Consider the following 17,732-nt stretch of genomic DNA (forward strand, 5'->3'; position numbering starts at 1 on the left):
ACCAAGTTCTTATCACCAAGCGTTTAAGTACATTTTTCAGTAGGCTATCCGAATAAAATCGAAATGGAAAAGTTAAAAAAAAAGAAAAGATATTCCATACCTATTTACCATTTATACGTTGTCACTTAATATGTTATAATTAAGTAAACAAAAACTGTTCGAACGATATAATTAATAGTTTCGGGACCAAATTTACAATTCGTTTGGAATTAATTTAATAAGTAAAACCCAATCATGGTCATTGGCCGTTAACATTGTATTTATTAAGTATTGTACTTATACATCTTGTAAATAATGGCCAAGTTTTTTATATTTTAAATGGTTCTTGATATTTAAAAATAGTGCTGTAAAGCCTTAAAAAAATCGTCAATATTCTACCCAAATCTAAGATTTTCAATAAAATGAATAAATCACAGAATAACTTATAGTCTGCGTATTGATTGCATACTCATTATTCTACTATTTATATTTTATCGGTCCAATAATTGTAAAGGTGTGTGACGAAATAAGTATTTTAATTATTTTTTAAAATTGAATAAAACTAGGGAAAAGGTTTATTTCATCGGTGAGATAAATGGATTGCGTTTCAGTGCAATAATACTCTATTATTGTTTAGTATTTATTTTAAAAAAAGGTAGACATTTTTATTTACAGTTGGCCAATATTGGAATTAAGTATATTCAAAATGGCAGTTTAGAAAGTTCTACTTAAAATGTATTTAAATAAGCGGTTCTTATGATAGACGTAACAATATATAGACTTAAACAATACATAATATACATTGACAACAACACTATAACATTATTGGTTTCGGGATGGCTATTTGAACGGAGTTAATCTTTGTTTTGTTGAGGATAATATATTTGAAAAAGATAAATCGGTTTCACGAATAGTTAGTGTTTTAAATAAATTAGATGTCGGAAATGTAATTAACTCTCATTATATACATTCATAAACTCTGAAAGAATTTCTTTCTTTAAACAGTTTTTTTAGTCCTTCTTTGCCAACTGTTACTGACGTTGATGTTTATCGTCATTCGCGTAGTTCAAGTATAAACCGAAATATTGACTTTGCTAGAATGGTCGATTATTGGCATGAGATGTACTTACTTGGGAATTAATAACCAATTTATTTATTGATTGGATATAACTAATTTTGTAACCGTAATGGGCAGAGTATCACCAATGTGTTTAATAGGTGTTCGCAAGTAAACGGAATGTATTAAATTTTTTATTGCAGCAGTTTATCGAGGGCTCGAAGATTGAGAAAGAGAGAGAGAGGCGTGAAGGGAAGAAATAATGATTATTGTTATTCAAATTCGTGCTTTGAACTTTTCAATTGCCCACTTTAACCGCTATCGAGTGGAAAGTTACTGTTTTAATATCATTCGCAAATTCTTGGCCCCGCGTTAGCCGCACAGCAAATAATTATTTCCATTACGGATGTTGTTCGATAGCGTTAGCCAGCCGGACAATATTGTCGTAGTATTTTAAGGGGTTGAAATTCCCACGTTATACATACTGTCCATTGTACGCACATAGAGGTCAAATAAATATTTTTAATTGGTTTAAACCTAATGCAGTAGGGCCAAATTATTATAGTGCCGAAAATATTGTACACGCTATATACAATAAGAACGTAAACTGATAAGAACTACTGATAAAAAGTAGTTGATTAACGAAGGTCGATGGTGATAACGTTACATATGTTTGACGACATTTCTTCGACTACAATTGTAGAACAGACGGATTATGTTTGTTATTATTTATTCGGTTACTCTGACCTGAGGTTATTAAAGTTTATTTACATTATTCGATTTTTTTAGAGTGCACCGTCTGGTTATATTTAATCAGCAGTGTACAAACAAACAAACAAACAATGTTCTACTGTTACAAATAATTTTACTCGTTCTAGTAGAGTCGGTATAGAATCGCAAATAAAAAAGAACTACTCGAGAGCAAGACGTTATTATTTTTTTTTGTTATCGAGTGGGCAGCAAACTGTACTGTGCTAGCCTCGGGATTAAAAGTAAAAAGAAAATAGCCGCCACGAGCTTATCAGTTATTCCGGGCACCACTCGTACAAGCGCAGTTGATGTGGTCTTGAGTGGCCGAAAATAATCTTGATTGAACGGCTACGCCAAAACCTTGAGGTTGTTGTGGGGTGGAAAAAAATAAAAAGGTAATTTCCGCCCATAAAAGACCGTACAGTAGTGCAGTACATATCATACGGTTATATTCATAAGGTATTGAGGTACTCTCGATGGTCGGCCGGTAGGTACCAATAATGTAGAGGGGGTGTTGTGGGGGAGGGGCAGGGTTCATCTGTATGTTATTACCGTGAGCGGTTTTGGCGTGTGCACATATTCTGCGAAGGTGGGAAAGCGTTGTAAGAAAATGTTTGCATGGAGAAGAATCGCGGTTTTTGTATCGCGTGCGCTCGCATTTTGCCGACCTATCCCGGCCGTCGTGTTGCTCATATATTACCGTTACACACAATAAATAATAATATAATGATACATCAGATTGCCGTGAAAACGGTACTAATAATTAATTGGATCCGATACGGAAACCGACGTTTTATTATCCTCTATCGCGGATCGGCAATTATGGCCCGGCGTTCAAAAATTCGCAATTAAAACCCTCGAACAAAAAATATGCACACACTCAAATTGTTCTACCGCTTTTCCACTTCGGCTCGTTTCTAATCCCTGGCAATGCGGCAAAGCCAGCAGAGCAGGTGAAAAGCTCGCGGTATAACCGGCTACAGTTGCCCGGCCACCTTTTCGGCGTTCTCGTTGCGCATTCCGGACACGGCCGTATAAAAAGTTTCTTAATTTCTCTCGGTCATGGGGGGGGGGGGGGTAAAAGCCGAGGGAAAAAAAAAGGTGAAATACCCGACAAGTCCAACAATGAGTTTCCACCGACACAACCTGTCCATTGATTGTGGTAACACGGCTTTGTTAAAATTAAACGTGAAATTTGCGGGCGTCCTACTTTAAAAAATAATCAAAAATAATGCTACAGTTGATAAATATTCGATAAGGGCACACGGTAACATAACATCGTATTATGTTGTGTTAAATTATTCTTGACAGTTGAAAAAATTCAGCAAACTATAATATATTATAATATGTATTACTATTGAGCTTCAATAGTTGAAACACTTGAGAGGGAGTTGAAAACATAAAAGTTTGTGAAAATTTGATATCACGTACATAACAATTCACTTACTAATTAAACCCTCTATGATATATTGAATGGATCACTTAAAAAAGTTCACCCTAAATATAATATTAAAGTACATAGTGAGAACAACAAGTTTGTATATCAAATGGACAAGTCGACGCTTTAATACCTATAAAATAATATGTTTGTCAAACATTTGCGCTGTACGAAATTTGCTAAAATAGCGGAAGACACCCTGTACATTATGTTATTTCACTACCCTAAATGTTATAATTTTATATTACACCCAACTTTTTAAGATGAAGTGTTGGTTTCGAGATTACTTTTTAAAGTTTTTATTCTCTCGATCGCAAGGTTAAACACGGTTCACGGGGGAGACGGAAAAAGACGATAAGAAGATGACACGAGTGGGTCGCATTATATTATTTAAAGATGATGATTTATCACTTCCACAAAAACCACTCCGACCAAGAGCATGGAAGGAGCTTAAGTAAAATGGATAATATGCAATGAAATAAAATCTCCTAAAAGTTTTTTTCAAAGAATTCTCCGGGTGCTATTTTTAATTATAATATTACAAATATCAAATATTAAACTAAGATATACTTAATCTTAGGTTAATATTATGATCGACTGGGTTATTGTATCCGCGTTAGGTATGCGTGTTATGGTTGAGAGAACTATGTATTTGGGAAACACACTTTTAAATACAGTTAATTCCATACATAGCGAATTTGCTCTAAATTGTCCGATGATAATATTAGTTGTAATTTTAAAAATCTTTTCATCACAACGGCAGTGCTTTTGAAATTGATACTTTGGCGATAGAAACCAATTGAATTCGTCCAACCCGCTCCGATCAGACTCGTCGGTTTTACAAAAACGTAAACGCTGTTGGCATTGGTAAATCGATTTGTACACTATTTAAACAGTCCATTTGCGATGGACACTTTTGTAATAATAATATATCATGTCTAGACATTCGCCGCAATTTATACTGGCATTCGGTCGATTGAACTTTGGAGTAGTAACAGACAAGTTGAACCTGTTATTGGAATCATTCAATCCTCCTTAAGCGTCCGATGGTCACTTATTCAATAGTTTATTTAAGAAACTCTTCCCGGTCCACCACCGGTCTGTTTTTGTTTCAGACTATAAAAAAATCATTTGTAATTGAATAAAGTATTTTCGTAAAATAATTGGTTTGCTTAAAAACTTGATTGGCAATTAAAATATAATACAAGAGCACGCCGTTCTAACACTACCAACCCAGCAAAGAAATTTATTTATTTATTTAAATATCAACCTGAAAGGCAATTTACTTTTGTATGAACAAAATTGATTTCTCCCCCCTTATATTTTTATGTTGAGCTTTATAATATTCTGTAAGTGCGTACCTATACTGTTATAAGATAATTTAATTAAAAACAATAATTCGCTGATGTTGCACATTTCATAATAAAGCTATGTGCTCTGGCTTATAAGGTTTTGACAGTCGTGTAACCTCGATTTTCACATCCTATAAATATGTCATTTATTGCGAATAAAATACAAATTTCTACTATGTATTTCTCTATGTCATTTTTTACTCGTTAAAATTGTAACAATCCAGTAAACGAGTATTATATACAAAAGACCAACAAAATATTAATAAAAAATCATTGGAGCATATTTAACGGTAAAAAAAATGTCGAATGACTGACAATTCATACAGTTTATAAAAAAAAAAATAGTAACCGAAGAACATATTTAATTTACTTTTTATGTAATTGTATGCATTGTTTATTTCTTTTAAAACTACTACTTCTTCTTATAGTCGGTGGTCACCCCGATTTAACAGTCAAAACTTCTTAGTGCGCCCGCCTATTGTTTAGTGACTTTTTAATAATTGTATTTTTTACATTGACATTTAATTTTCGGTAAACCATAATTTTAGTAACTGTCGTTAAACGAACAATATAATTTATTGCTTCTTTTCGAGCCGAATTGATTAGAATCTGATTTTTATCAACATAGACATAGCCTAGAGGTCAAAATAAATTTTTTTTTAATTCAATCTGGTAACCTAATTATAAATTTTAATTTAATATTACTATTATTATTAAATTTACTCGTATACTCGATTTATTTACTCAATTTGTTTACTAATTTACTTGATCTATTTCTTCAGTTACTCGACTTGTTTACCCTTTTAATTACTTTATTTTCCTCAACTCGTCGGTGGATATAAATGTTTAACTGAAATATAACTGATTTTGTACAGTGTAGTTATAACATAATGTGTATTGTGTTGAAGGAAAATCTGTGGTTATTTATTGTAAACGTATGGGGCCAATGGTAATGACTACATTTTTCAATTTCAACTCCATACTATTAAAATAATAAAACGTTAATATGCCACATAATTAAACAAAATACAAACCTGTTTGTTCTTTCTACGAAGTAGATAGTACGAGTAGTCTGAAGAACGTGTGCATTTTTTGGGGGGTGTTTTTCTCGATTTTGAAGGGGAAAAGGGGGAATTTTTCGTTTCTAAAAAAATAAAAATTGCTTTTTCGTGCGCCCCGTTTGCTTACAACAATCACTCCACTTGACCCTATCATTTCACTGTACCGTTGTCGGGCCATAGTAACCGTGTTAAAATATCCAATCTCGGTGGTCACGCGGACCGGTAACGCTTAAACGGTTTTCCCGCAGAGCAGAGAGGAGAAAATAGAAGTTTTTTTTCGTTCCTTGTCTACATAACAAGGCCGTGTGTAGAGTTCGTACTCGACGGGGGTTTAACGTGGGCGTCGTCAGTTGTACCTACGGTGTACACGTTGTACTGTTATTATGTACACACGAGGAAAGACGGGAATCTCGTTAGGCTTTCTTCTCGGTTTCTTTTTCCATTTCCCACCTTTACATCCCACACCCACAGCTGTTAAACCCATTAAAACGCGTGTATAGCCCCAGTGTGTGTATACTTACAGTGGCCGTGCCGATCTTAGACGTGGCGCACGGCAAAATTGCGGTGCCGCCAATTTGCGACGTGACAATCGTGCCGTTCTCCGTCATGAACATGTTGCCCGGTTTGTCGACCTCATTAATCAGCGAGTTTCCCGAGGGATAGTCCCCGGCCGAAGATTTCGACAAATGACGCCTGTGGTGCAACCGCTGCCTTTTGTGGTGTCCCGGATGATGATGACCTTTGCCGTTTTCTCCTCCGTCTAAAAAAAAAAACGAAAGTCACATTTAACGTTATTGTGTTTTTTTTTTTAATATTGCTTACAATCATTTTTTCGGAAAACATAAATATCATGAAAATTATTTTTTCCCTATATGTATATGCACATGTGTGTACTTTGGAAATGTTTGCCTTGATCCCTCGTACGAAAAAAGAAGAAGGGACTCGGTTTTTTCAAATGAGGGAATACGTTATGTTTTTAATTCCATAAAATATAATATCTAGACAAAACGTTTTATAAAATATTATCGTTTGGGTTGTTTAGTTTTCATCGATGTTTGCTATGACTTTGTAAAGATATTTTTAAGATCAAGATTCGTTCGGCTTTTACAACGGCGGCATAGTAATTTCCCAATAAACAATACAATATTGTCACCGTCACTGTGTTTCAATAGGTATTATGTCAAAATATTTCATTTTATCTGGTTATCGGAGTTCTTGCCTATAGACGGACAATTTAAACATAATTGTGTATTTAATGTGCTACTGGAATTTGGCAAACCGAAGACATAGGTATGCCAATAATTATAGAGAGGAATGTAATACCTTTACAAAGGCAGAGCAAACAAATGATTGATGTAAATTTAATATTAAAACGCTAATATTTTTTTTAACATGTTTGTCTAGATGGTAATGTAGTTTAAAACATAAATTTGTAATGTATTTTAAAACATGTTCCTGTTTGAAAAAACGAGGTCCATACTTGCTTTACGTAAAACATAAGAAAGTAAAACGTTTTTAAGTATAGGAAAATTTACGGGTCAGGTGGGTACTGTTGCCTATATTAATTGTACATAATACACTCTTCTACTTTTTATACTATAAATATATGTTATGAATATTTTATTATGATTGGAATAGACTGGTTAGGTTTCGTATAATACCGAGTTATTTTTTATTTTTTAAAGCTGACAATTATTTTAAAACGCTAAATTGGGCTTGACACCTGTGTTGGAAGATAGACTTCTTCCGAGAATTATTTTTTATTTTTCTGAAATAATTTCGGAGAAACTCGAAAATCAGAAATAATAATATGCAAAAGTGGGAGACGTTCATAATATGATAATATTTCATACGTACGTCGGAAAATTTCACGGCAGGAAACTTACAATAGAAAACGCACTAGTAAACTAAAGCATAACGGTCTACATCCCCATTTACATACACAGTTAGGTACTCGCCGTTTTTGTCGTTCATTCAAATTTTCTACAATGGATTACAATGGATTACACCTACAAAGCTCTATGAATAACAATTACATCCGAATTAATTGTAAATTCTAATTAAATCGTATTACACCCGGTCTCACGCAGACTGGCCCTATATTAACCGGGTGGACGAGTACAAACGGGTAAACTGTCTAAACATAATATTATGCAATATTATTAATCAATCGGCTGTTTATCAGCTGTCTAACAGCTAAAGCGTTAATGCTAATTATTGAATTTAACTATCTGCAAATTGTTAAACTGTCTTGCAGCGTTGAATGCATGGATGGAGAGATTTAGAGAGGGCTTGGGATTATCAAAACCTCAAAACTTAAAACAAGTGGTACATATTTTATTTTTATTTCAACAAATCTTCCGCTAAAAAATAGATGCAAGTTTTAAGATTTTTAGTATCCCAAGCCGCCCCCCCCCCCCAAATCTCTGGGCAAACTATTATCGAACAAAGTGGCAGTATACGTCTTGCTATTCCCGAAACATATAGCTGTTAGTGAATAGTGTTTGGGTTAAAAACCAAGATTCCTACAGAGATATTTACATACTTGGTGTAGAGTATTATATATGAAGGGCACAGGGGAAAAACGGTAGTTGTCACATTATGACATTTTTTTTTTCAATTTATGCCAATAATTTTTTTTTATTTATGTCAATAGATTGTTTAAATAAATACATTCATTATTAGAGTAGCATTTAATGTGATATTTTCTGTTCATTTGTAAGAGATAGAGGAATTCACGAACTTTGTTTTTGCTATACTCGAAAATTTTCATAATGTGACAACTACCGTTTTTCCCCTGTGCCATTCATATTTTATTACTATTTATATTGTTTGCTAAAATTTATTTTGTGACAAATTTTTTTTTACAGCAACGGTTGTGGGTACCAACTTAATCTTAACGAATCCGTGACCGTGACCAAGTGATAATAATATGATTATTATTATTATTCATACCGACACCGCGCGTGAACGCTTTTGCTGGGTTATTCGAAAATAACGAATTCAGTCGTTTCCATTATTGAGCAGCGATGGATTAATAATTGAAACCGTTACGACCGGACAACCGCCATTGGAAGCGGCTTTTCTTGTTTGTCGATTTTCTCCCCGGCTGCTGTGTTTTAAATAAAACGGAATAAATTAACTATTTTCCCCCCGTCATTAATATTTATGATCGTTAAACGAAATGGCCTGTTTCGTATTGGCTGATTTTAAAATTGCAGGTCACTTGTAAAAAAAAAAAAAAAAACATTTAGATGTAAAATGTAATGTACTCGTTCTTGGACGATTATTGTTAGATAATAATATTTTCTCTATTCGTCAGTACCACAAAGAAATGTTCATTATTCATCTCTATGTCTGCCGTGCCCCGGTCGAATTCGATACCACGAGGAAGACGGTAAAAACAGTAAGACAAAGGAAACGCGATACCTCATGTATGTTAATCTTGGGTTTGCGCATTCTGTATTTTTTTCAAAACGAAACGTGATTTTGATACAAGTGTACATGTTGTTCAAAACGCTAAAGTATACAATTATTTAACGTAAGACGCTCATTTTCTCAGGAAAATAATTTCAGTTTTGTAGTTTTGATAACATTTTAATGTATTATGTGATTTTACAATATTATGAAAATACTAACTATTCGTCTGTTTTATTATTATTTTGCAGAGCACTAAAATTTTTGAAACTTAAACGGTATACGTGTGAGTTTAATTAATGTTTTTAATTCGGAATACATTTTGCTAAAAATGTTGAATGACGGATAACCAGTTTTGAATGACTACCTGTTTAATATTGACTAACGTTTAAAACGAAGGATGGGAGGAAGTATTATCGTCCTGAATGTTAAGCTTTAATAACTTCGAAAGTAATTATCCAAAACCGATTGTCGACCAGACCAGCCAAAGTGTTAAGCAGATTATTCTTAATTTAAAAAAATTAATAAAATATATGCATACGTTACGGTTTAAGTCTCAAAAGTTCATAGAGTTTTTGGAATACACATAAAGATAGAAATATGAATGGTGTTTTTAAAAAATTGCAATTATTTTAAGAGAAATGAGTCTCAATCTCAATTTGTGTACTGTATTATTGTTAAAATGATGTATTTGTGCGCGTTAAAACCAAAACGGTATTACTTCCCAGCGATTCCTAATCGGGTGACCAATCAACGCGAGTAAAAGTTATTTTTACCAAAAAGCACTACTACTTTTGCAGTACTGAGAAAAGTATAGCAGGTGTATCAGGTACTCGTGCGTAGGCCAGAAAGGATTATAATAATAATAAATCACAAAGAAGCTGTCGCGAATTTCATACTGCTTTATTGCGGCGTCTTACTCTCGAACACGGATCCGGCATTTGCTTCTCAAACCATCGTACAGTAATATCGTCTGAACTTCAACGGGTAATAAATAATTTCTTCTACCTGCAGCAATGTCCCGTGTGTATGACTACCCACGTGGTACGTGAGCACATGCTCGTGGGCCGTTAAATGAAACAGGGTGGTTCTTATTTTTTACGAGCACTCGTCCTCGATAAAAATATAATCTTACCCCTTTCTGGTTTATATAGAAAACGTCTCGCCGGCAATACCTGGTCGGTTCCATATATTTTGTTAACGTTTATATACTTTTTACGCCTGTAAGCGAAGTTGGTACACAGTATGTCCCATAGCGGCGTAGAACATTTGCCCACATCAACTATAATAGTAAAAAAAATAATAATGTTTTAGATGAATCCATATTATCTACAAGTCTCCAGCGTGTTTTGAAAAATTGAACTCGGCTAGTGCGTTTGGCTTTTGAGATACATTGAGTTCGTCGGTTTTCTTATGTAATAGTGGTTCTTATTTTGCGAATGTCTGTATTTAATTCAAGACATGCTTCGATTTTATGCGGTTGGATGAAAATAAAAATATACCCATATAGATTTTTGGGACCATTCGGATGCCTTTAAGATGATATCGATTAGATGATAATATTAACAATGCTTATACCCGGCTAAAAATCAATTAATACCGATAAGTTGTAACTTTTTAACACAATTTATGTTACATTCATCTTAATTGCTTAATAATCTATAATTGATTTGTCTAAAATTTTAAATTGTATAAATACTTTATTCAATTGTTTCAAATTTATTATATAATATAAAAAAAAAAGTATAGGAAGCAGGTATAAAATGTCACTATATTCAGCCCACAAATGAGACACAATATTACCTAATGTTTTAAAATAAAAATTATCTTATTAAAACATTATTTATATATATTTTTTTTTGGGTTTCTACTAAGTAAGATACGAGAGACATTTTGTTAGTTTCTTGAAATATCTATGCAACTACAGGGTGATCTATTTATCGCAAACCACTCAATATCGCTTAGAATGTAATAAGAAATTAATTTTTTTTTTCCATAGTATTTTTTTCAATGTGATCTAAATTTTTTGTATTGTTTTTAATCCCCTACCAACTAATTATTTTTATATCAACTTTTGAAACTTAAATGGTGTAACGTATATATTTTATTAAAAATGTTGAATGTTTGATAGCAAAATAACTAGTAAAAAAAACAATTAAATTATTAATTAAACCTAATGAGATCAAACTGTATTGGAAAAGATTTTTCTAATGATCTTCTAAAAATTACCAAGTTTATTTTACAAAAATAAATCACTCACAATAAGAAACCGAGTAAGTTTTCTCTTACTTTCTTTATAATTTATTTCAGTTGTATAATATCACAAGTCACACTGTCACAAGCAAACATTTTTTTACGTTAAAGTAAGACATTTTAACGAAAAAAATATTCCTTAGATACTATAATATATTTAAAAAAAAATAAACAATAACGACTATCTTTTTAATCAAAGTAATGGCTATACTATTCTTTAAGTTAAAATTAGAACGTCTGTGCACAATTAGGAATGTTAAAAAACGTACAAATACATCTTTGCTTGGATGTGTTTTCCTCGTTCGACGGGAGTAAAACATTTTATAAGCTTTTTTTCTTTTGTCGTATGTAAGAGATACAATAATAACTGGTGATTACAATTGTTGACATTGTTAAAAAAGGTAAGTACACATGATAAATTACTTGCGATAATAAGATCACAAACTACTAGAGTTGCCCCTAAGGGTTCGCATTGACCTAGATACGAGTTATTTTTATAGTAATAAATATAATATGTTGTATTACAAATTGACATTTTTCACGGAAAACAAAAATTATGCAAGTAGTCGAAATGAAAAATACAATATAAAGAAGGTAATATATAATTAAAATAATGTAATTACCGTTTTTCGAAACGCACACACTAAAATGTGTGCCGAAAAATGTTCTGTATGTATTTTTGATTAAGAAGGTTGCACCCTGCGGTTAATTTGATTATCAAAATATAATGTAGGTAATATTTCCCTACGGCTTTAAAATAATATTTTAACCCGAAGTTATTTGCAGATATACAAAACGAAACACTCAAGTCTTGAGTAATTTTTGCCAATAAGTACTTGTATTGTGCCGACCGATTGTATATTTGTCGCGTGTGAACACTATAATATTTTATAATGGATATTTTATGTTACATATTTTGCCGGGCGTCTCGCTCGTTGTATGCACATTTTTAAGTGGCTGTTTTTAAAGCAATGAATAGCTCGAGAACATAGACGGGTATAAAGCGTTTCGGGGTTAGAAATAGTGAAAATAAATCCTCTAGGCAAAAGGTGTTAATGCGATAGCGGTGTCCGAAGGTGCTGGTGATCTAATCTAATAAAATACGACCACCCTTCGCCGCTGGGCCCAAACTCCTTTTCTCGGTCCGGGAGAAAACTGCTGTGTTGTAGCAAAGGAGGAAAAAAATAAACACAAGCGCATATCCAAAGGAGACGACCGATTTTTTTGCCATCTCTCTATTGGCGTTCGGAGGAAAAAAAATGAAGGGACACAAAGTAGCAGAAGGAAAAGACGGTATAATCCCGGCGAATCCTGAATTATGTCAACGGCAGCGGCTTACTATTTATCAACACGAGTCTCCCCCCACGAACAACCCCCCGAAATTCCGAAGGGGCGGTCGAAAACACCCCTTATATTCGCAAGGTCCATTTATATGTAAATCACTCGCCGACGAGAAAGATACCCGGGGTCGCTTTTCGTTTGTTATTATCATAACCGTCAAAATCTCGAAGCGGGTACCGTATGCGAGGCCTGTCCAAACGATAAGGTAATGTACGCATTGAGTCGACTACAAATTAGTTACAAGACGGATATATTTTAAATTAAAATCTTATTGTGCCGGAATCGAATGGAAATCCGGATACGACCAGATTACGGCGAGCTTAACAGCTATTGCAATAGTCGTTTAGCCGGTGTGGCGTTTTAACATGGTTTTATAATAACAAACTAGTAATCGAGTAATCGCCGTGTTGAATAAATATTGGATAAATACTCTGGGTGTTACAAAAATGTATAGCTGACCATTTTTATTACACTTATTATTATTATTATTATTAATATTTTTTGAAGCTACAAAAAATATAATTTTAACTATGTAAATAGATTTTAATTAGCAAAATCGTTTTTTTATCATTATAACATAATATTAATGATTAATTAAATACAACAATTATAGAAAAAATCTTTTTTAAAAATTAAAATATAAATACCAAAAGTATTTAATGTATTTAAATATTCAATTGCCTTTTATGTAAAACTGTTTAAGCTTTAAAAATTATAAATGTATGTATGTTCTAATAAAATGATCTCCAAATAATCATTTTGGGTACCGAAGGAATATTTTTATGCTTACTTAATATTATATTAATAAATAAAATTTATCGAAGCAATTTATGTGTAGGTTATAAATTTGTACCTTTACAGCAATTAAAGAGAACACAAATCTAGTCTATAATATAGCGAAGAACCCCATTTTTTGATTAGTGATATATATATATATATATTTTTTTTTCTTCTTTAAAAATTGTAGTTTATAAAAATAAAATAATAATAAAATTGGGTATTGTGTTGGGTAAACACATTATGAGTAAATATCAAGAGACCCATCACTATAGTAGTAGTAGCAGTACAATAGTAAAAAGTAAGTAAGGTTCAAAGATAAAAATACGAATATCGTTAAAGCGTTGTACTTAATAACATCATTGTGATCAAAAGTAAATTTTTTAGTATTAGAGTGGATACGATTAGGGTTGGAATATTTCGATGTTTTTTATGCTCATAAATCGTTTTGTGTATTTAACGAACACCTTGCTGATTTCCGCTGGCGTTTCCACCGTGTTAATGTGTTTGAACTGTTATCCAAATATCAATAACATACCTATATTTTATTAGACTTTTTCATTAGACTCGATGCTGCAAATATAGATTCCACGGCTATGGTTTTTATTTTTTGTTTTTGCAGTGAAACGAAATTACTCGGACCGTATAATAGAACGTGATCATGGTGGACATCACGTTTGTTTTAACCATCGTCCCACCGTTCTATCGAATTTTCGGTGACAAAGCAAAGGGTCATTTGATGATTTTCCGCATCGAGTAACGCTAATAAAACATTTCGTTTTATTACAAAACAATAGGGGAAGTTTTTCTTTTTTTTTTTTTGCAATTTAGACCCTTTACGTTTTGGTAAATTATGCAAAACGGAAAAATACACAATCAACTCGGTCGGTGTCCGTTATATTTTATTGGCAAACGATTGCCTTCAGAAAACAAAAATAGTACACTATATTATTCAGTTTCTTATAATAATGTCGCTGGTATTTTTACAATAACTAGTTTGAAGTAAAAAAAAAAAAAATCTACATGTTGGAATTTCTCGTTGATTCTTTAAACTCGGTCAAGTTTTGATATTGTAAATAAATGAACTGAATAATAATAATACAATTCATCAACATTAAATCTACCGTACCGAAGCAATTGTTAAGTCCATAAAATTCCAACACTTTTGGCAGACAGAAATTCTTATAGACCACCACGATACAGTATAGTTGTAATATGAACGTGTCCCGATGCCATGGTTATATTATTATTTATTACACGTGTCACGTTGGACGAAGCACCCAAGACTGTGTCTATAGATCAGAAAGTGTTGGCCAGAGATGCGTTTAAACAGTGCGTCGAACAATGAAATAATTCAAAGTTTAACAACTCTTCATTGTCGATATGGAAAACCACAAATCTGACAGCTGAAATCAGGAAACTACCGCTAAGCCTTCGTTTGTGTTTCGCTATCAGTTTTGGAACGCAAAGCCTGAGAACCCAAATAAATGTTAACATAAATCTCTGTAAGTTTACTTGTAGAACATACCTTAAAAACAATATGAGCTGTCAGTATTTTCTCTTTTTGTCTATCGAGAAAAAAAGCTATAAAAAACCGAAAAAGATTTGGAATGTCAAATGTCATATTTTTTTTTTTTTTACAATTACAGATCCGCATTGAACCACACCAAATACTGTACTTATATTTTGTAAATTTCTATGTGCGCCTTAACTTTTTAAGTGACGTTTGAAGAAGTTTCGCGGTGATGATAGGCGTTTGCTAATGGGAAACTTTACAGAAAAGTCATTTTTAATTATTTAAAATAACTCGGTCAGGTCAACCGAATTTAAACTTTGGACGGCTTAAACGTGTCTTAATTGTTAAAACCCAAAAGAAAAAATTCAGCAAAAGGTTTTGAAAAAAAAAACGATAATTTAAAGCCGTGACACGTTTAAACACATTTCTCAGTTTTGCACTACACAAATTTGTTTTAACGCATTTAAGACGTATAATACAAATTAATTATTTGTCATTTTTTAAACGAAAGATAAGTTATAAATTCTGCGTTTTAGTGTCCAACAATAGTTCTTCTAAAAAAGAAGTTGTATGGTAGTTTCTAATGCACTGTTTGGCTTTATACCAACAAGTAATAATGCTTATAAAAAATATATAAGTATTTTATCATTATTCATAATCTAAAAAAAAAAAACCAAACGTTAATCACCAACATGTAGCTACGGGGGGGGGACTTACTGAGTATATAGTACTTTAAATAGATTTGTATATTATAATAATTGTAAAAACACTTATGGTGGGCAAAAACAGTCAATTTTGGACCAGGAGGGGCACATTAACCGAAATCAAAGGAACAATATGGTTTATTAATAAGGTTCTAGAATAAATTACAGGGTGACATAATCGCGTGGGCGATCGAATAAAATATGGCAAAGGTCAAGTGTGAACTCAAGTGAAGTCAAATGACTCATTACATTTTGAATTGATTTTCTAAGACACGCATTCAGCACTTGGGTTGAATTTCACAAAAACTCGACTCACCCCACAATGGTCTCTTCGGAAGACTTTGTCAAAATGCAAATTTGTTCCAGCTTCACCTTCCACTAGTGATTGCATTAAACTGTATGAATATAATATTGTATTATACCAACGTTTTTGACTAAATAAGGAACGACGCTCTGTGTTAGGTGCGACGAAGTTTTATGCAACGCGACAAAAGAACTGTTTTGAGTAATTGCATTTTTTCCCATCTCGTTCTGCGATAATCTAATACATAAGTATAAAAAGCACCCGTGTAAGCATGGCGCATAAAACGGCAAATCACATTAAAAGACGTTCGCGATTGTTATAAGATTTGAATTTCCGTGTCGCCATTGGGCCATTATGATGGTAATTGAAAATAAATGCTACCCGTTGTTAAAATACAGACAAAGCACTTTGGCCCCGAAAAGTACAGCGTCGACAGTTTTAACCGACTCGCCGCCGCCTCTTATTCAAATCGACTTATCTTCAGTTTAAAATTTATTTCACCTGTCAAATTTATACTTTTTACATTTAAACGTTGTACACGGTGTAGGTACTAAAAAGTTTTACACATTTTGTTCTGCGTCCACCTAATTTTTTGCCCGAGGAATGTAATGTGTTTGGGTGTATAATGACGAAATAAAAACTCAAATAATCTCTAAACTGTCGGGAACGGCCAAGTGTAACTGTAGTGGAATTAAGTGTAATTCCGCCAATGCAAAAAGATCTCTGAAAAGGCTAGAATACTCTCATCGGACACAATGGCGATGCACAATGTTCTGAGAATGAAATTTAAGTGGCAAAAAAAAGCACTTGAAATTATTTGAAAATCAATTTTTTCTGGATCTCATTAGTATAGGGTGATTTGGTCAACCTAGACAATACTTATATAAGGTATTCGAATTTTTTTAGTTATCCTTATTCATACTTTTATAGTTATTAGACAGCCCAATTTTGATAATATGTTTTTCCAAAAAAGTAACCAGATCCCTTGTATATTTAAACCCAATGAACTTAAGTTATTCAAGTGGTAACGCTAATATTATATTATCTATTTAAAATTAAGAATAATTTGTTGTACAGTTTGAACGGTTACTTAATTCTAAAATGTATTAAGTAAAACTGGGTTTTGATCAAATCAAATTTTCAGCAAACTATTATTAATTTAAAAAGTAAATTATATTATATACATTATCATTTATAAAGCTACACTACACTCCGCCTTCCTCCCGTCCAAAGTTTTAAACTTTAATAAATTTCAAACTATTTATTCAAATCTGGTTATCGACCAGTCAACAATTTCAGCAAGTTATTCTTAGTATTAAAAGTTAACAAAATATATACGTTACCATTTCAGTTTAAAAAGTTGATAAAGCTCTAAAAATACTAATAAAGATAAAAATTTGAATATTGTCTAATTTTGTAATATAGCGTAAACAATAAATATTTTCAAAAATAAAAAGGGTAAGTAATCATGTCAATAGGAGTTCCGCCACTGGGTGGTCTCTCCACAAGTTATTCAAGTTATGTATATGTTATTTTATCTCAATTACTTATTGTATGTTTTATACAGATTGTATTTTATTTTAATAAAAAAAATAATAATAATAAAAAACACTTTAAGAGAAAACTGCTGTAAGGCGTTTAAAGAATAACCCGGTATAAGTGATTTCTTTTTGTGAATCTCTAAAAAAATTCCAAGATTACATTATAACAGATTTTTATACTTTTAAATCGGTTTTTTTCTTGGCACGTGTGAATTTCTTAAGAAATGGTAATTTTCCTGCTC

General features: G+C 32.4%; 1 protein-coding gene across 5 annotated transcripts in view; it reads right to left on the reverse strand.

Moving 5' to 3' along the window:
* Positions 1-17,732, reverse strand: part of LOC126837372 (lachesin-like) — a 102,398-nt gene that overhangs the window by 13,423 nt on the left and 71,243 nt on the right. For all 5 annotated transcript variants that reach the window (XM_050571278.1, XM_050571275.1, XM_050571274.1 and 2 more), the window contains one exon: positions 6,159-6,397. In XM_050571278.1, coding sequence (XP_050427235.1) covers positions 6,159-6,397 — 239 coding nt within the window. The remainder of the gene's footprint in view (positions 1-6,158; positions 6,398-17,732) is intronic.

Source organism: Adelges cooleyi, unplaced genomic scaffold (assembly GCF_023614345.1).
Source record: "Adelges cooleyi isolate 19-005CV unplaced genomic scaffold, UGA_ACOO_1.1 ACOO_flye_CR_arks_rails_tigmint_CR_PRNA_248, whole genome shotgun sequence".
Lineage (NCBI taxonomy): Eukaryota > Metazoa > Arthropoda > Insecta > Hemiptera > Adelgidae > Adelges > Adelges cooleyi.